The sequence below is a fragment of the Callospermophilus lateralis genome, chromosome 2 (genome assembly GCF_048772815.1).
Source record: "Callospermophilus lateralis isolate mCalLat2 chromosome 2, mCalLat2.hap1, whole genome shotgun sequence".
Taxonomy (NCBI): domain Eukaryota; kingdom Metazoa; phylum Chordata; class Mammalia; order Rodentia; family Sciuridae; genus Callospermophilus; species Callospermophilus lateralis.
This window is the reverse complement of record NC_135306.1, coordinates 153216494-153230868: the sequence shown is the minus strand read 5'-3', so window position 1 is coordinate 153230868 and position 14375 is coordinate 153216494. Positions and strand designations below refer to the sequence as shown.

At 34.8% G+C, this 14375-nt stretch overlaps 1 protein-coding gene across 1 annotated transcript; it reads left to right on the top strand.

Annotated features, from left to right (window-relative positions):
• Window positions 1–8136: 8136 nt before the first annotated feature.
• Window positions 8137–9081, top strand: LOC143391372 (olfactory receptor 51V1-like). Its single transcript, XM_076844072.1, has one exon. The coding sequence runs from the start codon at window positions 8137–8139 to the stop codon at window positions 9079–9081; it is 945 nt and encodes a 314-aa protein (XP_076700187.1).
• The last annotated feature ends 5294 nt before the right edge of the window (window positions 9082–14375 follow it).

The following is a 14375-nucleotide window of genomic DNA, read 5'->3' as shown; positions in this document are numbered from 1 at the left end:
ATGTGTTTTCAGTTATAAACCTATACTGTTGCTTAATACCTAAACTGGGTATTTCTCAGTGAATGGCTTGTTTTACTTGCCCCTGTACACTCTCTGCAATCTTTTGTAATCTCCAGTAACATTTCACTATCTTGACTTGTACAATGACGGTTCCTTTTCTGGAATATGTTTCCCCAATTAACTCTCAATATTTCTGATGTCTTCCCTAAAGTGGGAAATACATGTTTTTATTGACTGCTGACTTTTTAGGAGTTGAATTTCTTCTTAGAAAAATAAACTCCTATGCCTTCTTTGGCTGGAGACTGACTAATTTTCTATCATCATTTACTCTCACAGATCTCCCCATATCCATGATTGTAGGGTCATTTTGCCCCATTTTCTGCAAATTCCATTGTTTTGGAAGACATATATTTTCTTCTGGGAGTGTCTACTTTAAGAATTAAACTAAGGCATCCTATATTCTTTTTATTTCTTTTTTTTTCTATTATACCTCAGGACAAGTTCATTTTCAGGTGTCTTTAACTCCTCTACCATCTTGAGGGACCACTGGAATTTATAAATTTAGAGACCACATCCAGAGCGTTCAACTTGTATCAGACACACTTGGTGTTTCACAAGGATGCATGATTCAGTCATTTAATTCTATTATATTTCAAGGCGAGATATTGGACTGGGAATTAAGATGCTAAAACTTTAGAGAGCCTGACTTGCTGCCACAGGCACTTGGTGACAAGAGAAAATTTTGTAACTTTTCTCATGCCACACAGTACCCACCCAAAGCTGTAATATAAGCTGACCCCAGGCTGCAGGAGACTTGTGCTTGTGTACTATGATTTGTTATCATTAAGTGTGGCTGAAAACCTGACAGAACTTAAATTACTAATCTAAGCTATAAAACAGTAACCAGAGTTTATGATGCACCTATCTATGGAACGGGCCCAGGTGCCTGTCAACATACAAATGGATTAAGAAAATATGGTGTGTGTGTGTGTGTGTGTGTGTGTGTATGTGTGTGTGTGTGCACGTGTGCAATTGCCTTTTACTCCATAAAGAATAATGAAATTATGGCATTTGCCAGTAACTGGATGGAACTGGAGAACATTATGCGATAAACCAGATTCAGAAAATCAAAGGTTGAATGTTTTCTCTGGTATGCAGAAGTTAAAGCAAAATAAGGAGGAAGGGGGGATGGTCAAATATCATAATGATATTGGAAAAATCAGTGGAGTAGAACAAGGAGGTCAACAGCAGGGGAGAAGGGGTGGTGGATAGGGGAGGAAATGCAGAATGAATTTAACAAAATCACACTATTTGCCAAAGTAAATTCTACTTTTATGTATATGTATAAAACACAGATCAAAAATAACTTATAAATGAGTGAAAAGAAAATCAGTAGAGTAGAGGAAGAAGGGAGAAGAGGGAAAGGGAGCACTAGGGACCAAAATAGAGTAAATTCAAATTCCATGCATGTATGATTTTGTCAAAATGAATCAAACTATTATGTATAATTATTATACTCTATTAAAAATGTTTGGGGAAAAGTTTATAGAGTTTTAATTTTAGTTTCTTTATACATTTGGTTGTGTTCACCCAGTAAATCTAGCTGGGCCTGGTAAACTGTTTGTTAAAATGTTTCCAATTACAATTTCTCAGATAGGTGAAAGGCTCTTTCTGTTATCTGCTTCTTTTGGAAGGAGCTTTGGTGATTTGTAGGTTAAAAGTAATTTTCCCTTTTTTGTCCAAGTTATTAAATATATTGGTAAAATTTGATCATGCTATTTTCTAAATATATAATTGATAATTTATCTTTTCTTTTTATTTTCTGGTGAGTTTGACTAAGTGTGTCGGTTATATTCATCTTTACAATGAACCATGTTGTACTCTAATTCCTATAAATTCCAATGCAGTGATTTCAATGTGTAACAAATAAAGAACATGAATATGTATAAACATTGACCTGCAACATGATATTGAAATAACAAATCCCAATGCTACATTTTTAGTAAGCTAATCAGAGGCCACACAAAAATTTGAAAATCACAATAAACATTTTTTCATCTTTATTGCCAACTTTTAGGTAACAAATATAGATTATTTCTACTTGTTAGATATAACAAATGGAAATTATTTCTATTTTTTAAACTATTCTAATTTGTTAAATATTCTTCATACACATTAATATGTCTTTCAATAATTCTTAACATTGAATTTCAACTTAAGAGTGGGTTTTGTTCTCTTGGACTAGGTGCTAAAACTATGCCTCCAAAACAATGTGTCCATAATACAATAGTCTCATGCCAAATTTATTATTCCTGTTTATTTAGTCAATTTCATTTCACGGATTTGGAAGAAATTATCACAGAATTTCATTTATCAATACTATAAAATTTCTAGTTATATTTAAATAATTTTATAATACAGAGTTTATGTTTTGGAGCAAATTGAAGGAAGATAATGAAATACACATAGTAATCACAAAGTTTGCACAATTCTCTAAAAGAAATATTGCATTAATATACAGTAAGAAATATAAATAGTAGTGGGCAGAGAAATTACATCATTTAAAAATTAATCAGATTTATTGGATTGTCAGGTGGATATGAGGTCTCTAGCTCCAGATGATAGCAGTACACTTTCATTTGGACAAGTAGGTATAGTTTTTGAAGAAAGCCTGTCTAGAATTTTGAAGAAAAAAATAGATTGTAAACTTAGCATTCTATCAGTCTAATACACATGTTCCTTGCTCATGTTTTACAGAAAACTGTTATAACAAGCATAATACGTGGAATGCAATAATGTCAAGGCCATGTACCTCATCTTGGAAAGAAAAGAATTGATAGTTATAATTTAAGTTTTAAATATATCTTTAATTAAAATGTTTCATTTTATCAGAACTAAATTGTAACATTTAGTACTGCTTTTTAATAATGTCCTTTGTTGGAGCCTCTGATCTTTTAAAAACTTCGTAATTTTAGCCTTTTATGTCATGTGCTGATCAAATGTGATTAACTCCCTGTGTTTCAGAATATCTGTGATCAAGTGATTGTTTAAGAGACAATAACTGACCATTTTGAACAAAGATCTAAAATATGTATTTCATTACACTATGAACTTGAGAAAACACCAATGCTCACCAAGAACAAAGCTTTTTCAGAATGACTTTTGCAATTGGGAGTAAAATGAGTTATGTGAGAAATAAAGAGGAATCCTTAGTGTAGAAATTTTTGGACACTTGATCTCTAACCTCTTTGGTGTTTACAAAATAAATGATAGGATTGAGCAAAAGTGGGATAGATAAATAAGATTAGACAGAACATGAATATAGGCTGGAATGTGGAAACTAAACCTGTGTGTAAAGATAAAGAAAGCAGTGTCGGAGACCAGCTCCAACAGGGGGTCTCAGGAGACAAACAGATGGTGAGGAGTCAGCGAAAGGTGGTTGGAGAAACAACACAGACACCAAAGTGTAGGTGCTGAATCCCAATCTTTACTTGTGAAGTTGATCATATATACTTTTCATTTGGGAAGGCTCACAGTACTTTGTGATTACAAAACAGGAATCATTATTCAAAGAAACAAAGTATTACGTAGCTACAATTACAATAGAAGAATGTATGTTGGGTTATGCATAAACAAGCATTTTTTCCTTTCAGTTCCCGTTTTGCTTTGAGCTGTTTCTGCTTAGTTAATTTTTAATAATAGTTAGAAATGTCCCAAACTATTGGCCTATACCTTGACTATTCTTTTTTGACTTACTGACTGGAACCAGTGCCATGGTTACGTCAAGTGGTTAACTTGTTATTAATTTTAATCAAACAAGAGTAAGAGCACAAACCATTGTGCACAGGAACAAGAACAAGTTGCCCCGTACTAAGCACTAATCTGTCTTCTTAACATTAATTCTTCTTCTCTAGATTTTAACTTAATTTCTCAAAAACTTCCTTGACAGGAATACAGGGAGTTTTTCATTAAACATTAACAATTCAGCTCCACAGCTGAATCATTGCATTTAGAGCAAACAGATCCATTCTTTAGAAGTAGTTGCATTAATTGGGAAAGTCATGTTTTTTCCTTCATACTTAATGGTCATACGAGAAGTCACAACTATACTTATTAAAGGAATACAAAAACAAACCAGCCCATTCCCAGAAACATACTGTGCTCCTCCAGAGGATGTACACCTTGCGCCATCCACCTCAGTAGGGCCTTGCCATTGCCTGAGTCAGAGGAGGGGCGCAGCAAAGCAGGAGATGAAACTCCAAGAGGACACAGTGTGGGTGATGCAGGTATTAAAGACCTTGAACCTAGTTTGTTTATTTGTTTACAATACTGGAGAATGAAACCTAGGGTGCTCTACTGATAAGCTATATTCCTATAAGCCCTTTTTATAAGTTTTATTTTGAGACAGGGTCTTATTAATTTACCAAGGCTGACAGTGTACTTGGGCTACTCCTGCCTCAGCCTCCTGAGTAGTTGGGATTAAAAGCATCTACCAATGAGCCCAGCTGAACCTAGTTTTCCTTGGAGGCAGCTTGAGTTATAAATATTTGAATGCAGGAGAGTATGGTGAAGAATATGGTGAATCCAAGTATATTGTAATCCACAAATAGACCACATATTTTCTTGATTTCAGCAACTTCTGCTGCCAACATCACTATAGCCATTTGCTTGCAATATGAATGGGAGATCATAGTAGCCACTTATTCTGCATTTGATGAGAATGAGTCATGTACATGCAAGAAATGCCAATGCTAATCTAAATGAGAAATGGGTGATTTAAAATTGTGGCATGCCAGAGGATCACAGATTGCACAAAATGGCCCTGTGCCATGATTAGCAAAGTGCTTGACTCAATACAATGGAGCTTATAGATGAACCACATTTTTTAAGAGAAAGGCATCAACACATTTTTGGCAGAGGACACTAGAATATTTCTAGAATGTTTAGTTGGATGCAGGTATTGAGAGAAATATACGTTGCTCCAAGAATCGCCAGAAAGAGCAACATAGTCTCATTAAAGTTGTACATGGCTTTCATGATAAACAAAAACAAGGAATTACTACTAGAGAAATGATGTTCATGTCATAGAAAGAAGTCCAATCCTGAACTTTACACACCCAAAGCCAGGGATCCCAATCAGCGTCAGCACCAAGGACTGAGACTCAGCCCCTGAGCTTGAGCATGTCAGCTTAGAGTTTAGATCTCACAGACTTGTTCCTTCTGATTCAGGCTGACTGTAGATATTGGGTATGTTTCTTCTGTATTCTCTTCTCAGCTAGTGTGCTAATCAACTTTTCATTACAGTAACAAAATACTTAAAACAATCAAATTAAATATAGAAAGTTTTATTTTGGCTCACAGTGTCAGAGTTCACTATCCTTGGTCACTGGGTCCTGTTGCTTTGGGCCTGTGACTGCACATTACAACCTGGTTGGAACACATGGCGAAGGAAACCTCTTCACCTCATGGTGGCTGGCAAGCAACAAGAAAGAGACAGAAAGGGGCTAGGATTTACATATCTTTTTGTAGTTCACCCTTCTAATGGCCTAACTTCCTTCCACTAGGTAGGTCCCAACTCTTAAAGCCTCTACCTCCTCCAAATAGTTCCCCTCCATTCCTCCTTTCTACCTTCTCCTTTCTTTCTTTTTTTCTCATCCTCAGCACATGAGTTTTGGAGAACTTTACATCACCAAACTGTAGCCTCTGGGCATATACATTGAATATATTTCACATGCCCTTATTCAGACATAACCACTTACTGATGAGGCAATTAAGTAGGCCCAGGAATGTGTATAGAGATAGATAATCTGTTTAAATTGTTTACCTCAGATTTTAGTTCTCTTTTCTATCTTTTGTTCTCTCTCTTTCTTCCTCCCTCTCTTCTCTTTCTTACACACACACACATACCCCACATGCACACAGATACTTATTTACCAACAGGCTTACACAAATTCACTCCAGAGGAAAAAGGTATATTTTTAGTAATGTGGTCACATGCAATTTGAGTACAAGAAGTTAAAGATTATTCTACTGAAAGTGAGTTTCATTATCTGTGATAATTCGTGAATTTATTGACTATATCTTTCCATGTTCTTAATCAGAAGCATTTATTCATTCAATGAAGAGGTAAGGCAGAAGGGAATTGAAAAATTTACTACTTCAGGAAGGAGCTATATTAAGTACTGAGCCAATATGAATTCATGAAGAAGCCTCCTTAGTCATGAAGATACATGATCTACTGTGGCAATGCTGTATGGTTAAGTGTCATTTTAAATAGACATGTAGAGTAAAAAAAAAACTGATATGAAAATCAGGTTTTCACATTTAAATTTATAACCATAGGCTGGGGACATATCTCATAGTAGAGCACTTGCTTAGCACAAGGCCCTGGGTACTATCCCCAGCAATGAAAAAAAAATTACAGCAGCAATTTGATCTGGGAAAATTTTACTTGATACAGTATAGTAATAAGGTGAAAATCACTATATGGTTTTATTTCATCACAAAGATTTTCTATTACCAAACTCTGGTTAATATATATTGTCATTTTACCAGATGTATAAGGAAAAAATGGTCTTTTTAATATTATTTTATAAAATGTATCAGATCAAGGCCAAATCATAAACAAATTTCCAAATCATAAACAAATCATCAGAACCAGACTAAGATATGACACAGATTTTGGATCTAATGGGAGATTAAAAAAAATATACTTAAGATGTTTAGGTCAATGATGGAAAAAGGTAGAAAATACACAATACCAAATGGGCAATTTCAGCAGATGGAGAGAAACTATTCCAAAAAATCAAATAAATTGTTAGACCAAAAAAAAAAAGATAAAATAAATTACTCAGAGGTAGAAAAGGCCTTTGAGAAACTCATAATAAGGAAATAATTTGTAAGTTTGAAAATAGGTCTACTGAAGGAAACATAATGAGAACAGGTGGAATAAACGAAAAGAGAAGGAAGATGAAAATGAGGAAAAAAAAGAAAGGAAGGAGAAGGTAGAAAGGAGGAATGGAGGAGAACAAAAGAACATTAAAGAGCTGTTCATATCTACCATATGGTTAGGGAAACAACTTGGATTCTAGAAGGGAAAAAATGGGGTAGAAGAAACATTTGAAAAATAATATCCAAATGTATTTCTTCAAAATTAATAATAGGAACTAACTAAATACACATAAAGCTCAAAAGAGGATAGATGTTAATAACAGTAAAAATACAAACCACAGACAAAGGTTTATTGAATTGAAATAAAACAACATTATAATATTAAAAGAATACAGATATAAAAGAAGACATACTGGAAAGAAAGCAAACAACATGAGACTACAGAATATTTGAAACTGTGCCAAATTGGAAGATGAAGAGCCATCTTTAAAATACTGGCGGAGAAAAAAAAAGTAGTCATTTGAATATTGTACAATGAAAATATATATTTCATAACTCAAAACAAATGAAAATCCCTGAGAAAAGCAAGAAAGGAGGTGACATTTTTGGTCAATAAATATGTACAAGAAATGTGAACGAAGATCTTCACACAGAAATAATATGAGACATAAATACAGATCTATAGAGAGGAAAGAATGGGCAACTGGATGTGTTCAGATTCCACCTTGTTTAGTTTCTCTCATTTAACTTTTATGTAATAAAAAGTTAGATTAATCCAACCTTTTCTTTTCTTTAGGGATTTTATGACCAAATGTACTTATGTGAAGGCACAAGAATGGTACCAAAGAGAAAAGTTATCTATGTATTTTACATTCTCTTGAGGGTGATCCCAGCCCTGGTGACAATTCAAAATAATTGAGCATGCATTATTTTTTTCTTTTCAGAATTGAACAGAGACTCCCAGAAGTTGAGCCTCTAATCTAAATCCCTTGTGCCCATTCAATTACTGTTTCTTCATAAAACTCCCTAAATTTCTGAGATACTCATTACTCCCATTGCAAGTTCCAAGTCTAGAAAAAAGGGTTACCTATAAAGAAAAATGAAGAGGGTCTCTCTACTACTGCTTATGGAATTGTTTTATATATTATTTTCTTCACCAATGAAGGTCAACATTATTGGAAATTCTTACATCACAAACCTGTATTATTAAAATAGTTCTTTGGGAGAAGTTTCCATCTTCTACTCATGTCTGCTCTCTCTCACTCCCACCTCAATACTTCAACATTTGTTCTCACTGGCGTTCCTGGTCTAGAAAATTACTCCCTCTGGCTCTCCATCCCCTTCTCCTCCATCTATGCCATGGTGTTCCTGGGAAACTGCATGATCCTCCATGTGATCAGGACTGAGCCAAGCTTGCACCAGCCCATGTTCTACTTCCTGGCCATGCTGGCCTTCACAGACCTTTGCATGGGACTGTCCACTGTGTACACGGTGCTGGGTGTCCTTTATGGGTTCATGCAAGAGATTAGCCTGGATTTCTGCATTGCTCAGTCCTATTTCATCCATGGTCTGTCCTTCATGGAGTCCTCTGTCCTGCTAGCTATGGCCTTTGACCGCTACATTGCCATTTGCAACCCTCTACGCTATTCTTCCATCCTAACCAATGACAAAATCATGAAAATCGGAGTGGCAATCTCATGTAGGAGTTCTTTACTCATTCCACCAGTCATCATACGCCTGAAGTTCTTGAAATACTGCCGTCCTCACATCCTCTCTCACTCTTTCTGCCTGCACCAAGACTTAATCCGAATGGCCTGTTCAGATATTCGCTTCAACAGCATCTATGGTCTGGCTTTGGTGATCAGCAACCTCTTGTTAGATGCTGTGCTCATCATAATCTCCTACATTATGATCTTGCACACTGTCTTAGCCATTGCATCTCGGGAGGAGAGAATGAAGTCCTTGCAGACTTGTGTGTCTCACATCTGTGCTGTTTTGATTTTCTACATCCCAATCATTGGTCTGACCATGGTTCATCGTTTTGGCAAACCCCTCTCTCCACTGGTTCATGTCCTCATGGGCAACATCTATATCCTTTTCCCACCCTTGATGAACCCCATTATCTACAGTATCAAGACCCATCAGATACGAAGAAGCGTGCAGAGATTGTTCTCTTCAAAAGCCATCTGAGTCTTGAGATGCAATGTGAATGTATTTAAAAATCAACAAGTTAAGCAGGTGACTATCAGTAAGTTTTTCAAAACAGATATATTAACTTCTATTTTAATGATGTTTAACATGTTACAAATGCATTTCTGTCTCTTATTCCATTGCCATCATAATTCAGTGAAATTTCCATGTATAAAATAACAAAACATTTTAAAAATCACAATGTATGCATAAAATGGAACTGTGAATCATATTAATGTCTTAGGCAGATTTGATAGTATTCTATAATTTATTAGGACCAGTTGACTGAGTGTATTTTTGGAATATTCCCATTATAAATATGGTAATTTTGGTTAATAAGCCCATCTAGAAATTACTAAAATATTAATATTACCTAAGTAATATAATTTTTGTTTACCTGTGGTTCCTACACCAAGTTGAGTCACAACATCCTATAATAGAGTAATCATCAAAGGAAGATTGGACTTTTAATCATTTCAAGAGTGATGAAACAACCAAAGAAATAATCTTACTGCTAGAATATCCACTAACACATCATTCTCTATCTCCATCCTATGAATAGTAACAGCTGGAGATATGAAAAGCCAGTACATGTCAGAATGGAAAGAAATAGGCATTCATATTTAGTTTCTTACTACTAATAATTATATCAATAACAAGTACCATTATAAGACTATTTGAATCATTTGAAAATGTGTACTTCAATTCCTCAGCTTTGTTTTATTTCATTCGAGTTCCTAATCCTCTTAAATTACCTAGATCATAAACATGATGAAGTAACGTATTACCTATTTCATCTAGTAATACTCTGAAGTTCATATTGTTTTCTATTATATTGCTGTATTTTATTTTTTAGGTTTTCTTAAGTGGCCACAATATCTTTATTTTACATTTATGTGGTGCTGAGGATCAAACCCAGTGCCTCGTGCATGCTAGGTGAGCACTCCACCACTGAGCCACAACCCCAGCCCAACCACAACCCCAGTCCATGTATTTTAAATATTCTTACAGGTTTGATGACATGCCAAAGTTTTAGGAACTATTACTACATGATGGAATTTGGACGTAGTGTTTATTTTTGTTTGTTTCAAAATATGTGACAACTGTTTTCTGCTTTCCTTTTGTGTTTCTTTTAATGTGAAGTATTTAACTGGTAGGTGATCATCATAAAGCATTTATACATTTAAAAAGTACAAAAAATTACTAAAAAATTAGGGATTTTAATAAAGTGTAAATATTTAGACCTGTATGCACTAATTTCCTCAAAATAGTATTTCTAAAATGATATGTGCATAATTAATTTAATATTTTACAAACAGCTTTATTGAGGTAAGAGTAATTCAGTTGGTAGATGTATGTGCACAGTGTGATGGGCTTTGAAAAATCTGTATAGTCACATAATCAGGATATAGAATATTTCCATCACTCAAAAGTGCTCTCATGCCAGGTGCAAGTGGTGCACACCTATAATCCTAGCAATTGGGAAGGCTGAGGCAGGAGGATCATGAGTTCAAAGTCAGCCTCAACAATGTCAAGGCACTAAGCAACTCAGTGAGACCCTATCTCTAAATAAACTACGAAATAGGGCTGAGGATGTGGCTCAGTGGTCGAGTACCCCTGAGTTCAATCACGGGTACAAAAAAAAAAAAAAAAGTAAGTGCCCTCATACCTGTTTTTGGTACATCTTCTCCAACAACCTAGAGAACCTTGATTTCCTGATTGCTAGTTATCTAATTTCTGTCTTATAAATTTACTTTTAAAAGATAGTCATTTAAATCAACTAGTAGCAAATATACTTTACTATGTTTATTATTTCATTTATAATAATATTTTGAGGTTCATTCTTATTGTTGCTTGAAACCATAGTTAATTTCTTATTTGTTGTTAATATCCCATTGTATCATATATAGGAAACTATATATTCATCAGTTGGTGTCCATTGTACTGTTTGTTATTTTGATTTTGAATAAAGTTACTATAAATATTAAACCATACGATTATAAAACATTTCCCCACATTTGGTAGAGCTTATTTTTATATATTTTCTTTGCTGTTATATGAGTTTAACATCCACCACAGCAAAAATTATCATAGTCTTCAAAATAAAAATTATTTTATATTACCTGTTACATGCCATACTACTTAGAAACACCATTGGTGACTCTAATTATCCATCTTCACAGCAAATTTGAGGGTAAAAAAATAAGCATTCAATTTTATTTCTAAGAATATTGAGGAAAAAATGTATTTTAGATTACTAGGAAATAATTGGGGGACGATATGGTCTCAGAGTGCAAAAGCTATCTCCGCCTTTGTTCTACATATATATTCGCAGTGGCATTCATGTTATAAGGTAAGAATTTTGAATTTTATAGTGACATACATGTTCATTTTCAAGGGAGTTACGAGCTCACAACATTATGTAATAGTTAACATTTTCCTCAGCCATTATCCTGTACTACATTCCTACGCACTAGGCTTAGTACTTTAAACTCTACAGGTAGGTGTGGGACGTTTTTGTTCATTTGCTTTTTCTATTGTTATCAAATGACCTCATTTATGATAATAATTGTCTGCACTACTAACCTTCCACTTAAAGGTCAGTTTATGCTACGGAGCTTAAGACAGATCCTTGCTGTGGTTTAGCAAAAAAAAAAAAAAAAAAAAGAACATTTGAATAACCTGTCAACCTAAAGCTGATCCTCTGTGCTAGACTATTCCTCTTCTCTGTTCTCGGACCCTCACTTCCACACACATCCCCTAACACCCACTTTAAAGAGTACCCTGACATGCATTTGAGGACTCAGTGAGAGATTGGGGCCGTCCTCTGGCGTGTTATATCACCTGGAGGACCCATGCAAGATCCCACCTCCCTCCTGAATTTGTGTGGAGCTTTATCCTTTCAACATCTTCTCTTTAATTTTGACTGATTATTTCTCTAGGATCCATTTACCAACCCTGTTCGTAATCTTGACACTGACTCTTGGAGTGCTGAAACCTGATCTACTTTTTCTTTTGTGATTAAATATTTTTTAATGGTCCTTGGTCACAGCATCCTTTGCCCAATGTAGACATGGCCAAGAAAGTATCTATCTTGAAAACTTCACAAGAGCATTTGCCCTGATTTGTGTTCCCTACAGTGCTGTAAAGAACTACGAGATCCCTTTGCCCAGCACCACTTTCACTGTTTTGCTGTTGCTGTTCTTTAGAGTTATACATAACAGTAAAGTCAATTTTGACATATTTATACAAACAGGGAGTATATCTTACTGTCATAAGACCCCCTACTGAACATGTCCTGTGGCCATTTGCTCTCCACTGGACTGAGACTTTACACAAGAAAATTTCCTTAAGGTATATAAGTGGGAAATGGGGTTCTACTAGTGTCTCTCTGATTTCAGTTTCATTCTCAAAGTACACTGGATTCCTGTGTTTTTGTACCCTTTCAATTTAAATGAGGACTGGAAAATGTACAGCTGAAACAGGCCTTGAAGACCATGTTTTCTTTATTACCCTTTACCAATATATGTCTCTCCCAATATGATGTTGAAAGAGTTCTGCTGCTTTGTATGTGTATGTTTGTGTGTGTGTGTGTGTGTGTGTGTGTGTGTTTAAAAAGAAATTTGCTTTCAAGCCTCTTTTTTCTCTATCTTATTTTTTTTATAATATTTATTTTTTAGTTACTGGTGGACACAATGTCTTTATTTTACTTTCTGTGGTGCTGAGGACCGAACCCAGTGCCTTTCACATGCCAGGCAGGCGCTCTACTTCTGAGCCACAACCCCAACCCCTCTATCTTATTTCTACTGTCACTTTCTAATAGAAGCATCTGATGACAGTTAGGCTTTAAAGGAAAAAATGAATAATCATCAAAAGGTACAATATATTTCCATTTCAAAAAATTCAGCATATACAATTTATATTTTGTATATGGTATATGTAGTTTAATATATATATCTGTATTAAACTACATCTGTCCTGATAATATGTCACAATATTGGCAACTTCTACTCATAATATAATGCTAATTCATTCTTGGCATATATTAAGCATTTTTTCTACTTTAGTACTTTTAAAACAACTTCTAATCCCAACTGATCTTGCAAATGTGCAAACAAAATATACTATATTTATAATTGCTTAATAATATTTATAAAACATTTATTATTTTCTAGACACTTTTATAAGTGTTTTATATATACTTCCTTACTGTAGAATAAATGAGCACATAGATTATTTTCCAAAATCTCTATAAATAGAAGATTGGAGCAGAGATTTATTACGGAAATCTGACTTCAGAGCCTATGCTCTTTATCATAAGCTTACATTTTGTCATAATACATAAATATTTATTTCCTGATAAACTACATGAAAATGATTGCACTGAATAAAATTAAGTTGCATGAGTCTCCATAAGTTTAACTTTGCTCTTATATGCCATCTGCACTATTTAGTCCTGTAATTTCCACTTTCATTTCTTGATTCCTGTAACAGTATCTTTTCTGGAATACACTTCCCCAGTTTCCACATGACATGCCTAAAGTAGGCTATAAACTTAACTTAAAGTGGCAGGACATCCACATGTTGAGCACTTTTAAATAAAGTACCGTATTGGGATTCCAAAGCAAGGACAGGAGATGATTCTGAGTCATTGAGATCCTAAAACAATAGTTACATAGTACTGGGATTCATTAACAGGTCTTATTCCCTTTTTTCTAATTCTCTGCTGAGTTTTCTGGAGCTGGTATTTCCACTTGGAAAATTAAATCTCCTAGACCATCTTTGGCTGGGACCTGATTCTCCCATTCATCATTAGATCTCACAGCCCTCCCACATCCACAGTTGCAGCATCATTCCTCCCCTCTCTCTGCAAATTCCATTGTTTAAAGACATAATATTGCATCTGGGAGTAGCCTTTCCAAAAATTATTGCCTCTAGAGCGAGTGGTCTATTTCTTTTAACTTGGCCACTCGTTCAAACTAATATACTCTTATTTGCTTCTTTCTACTTTTTAATATGTGAATCAGCTAATTTCCAGGTATCTTTAGCTCCTTACCATCCTGGAGGATCACCTTAGATTTAGTAATTTACAGACAACATCAAGAGATTATGCCTGTACCAGACACACTTGATGTTTCACAAGAATGCGTGCTTCACTCATTCAATTCTATCTTCAACCATAGAAATATTGATGAGGATTTGGGGCTAAGCATTAAGATGTCATGGCTTTGGAAAGTCTGACCTGCTTCCCTAGGCTCTTGGTAACAAGGAAAGTTTCTGTAACTTTTCTTCTG

Coding starts and splice junctions, on each gene's coding strand:
- LOC143391372 (XM_076844072.1), top strand. CDS start 8,137: ATGTCTGCTCTCTCTCACTCCCACCTCAATACTTCAACATTTGTTCTC.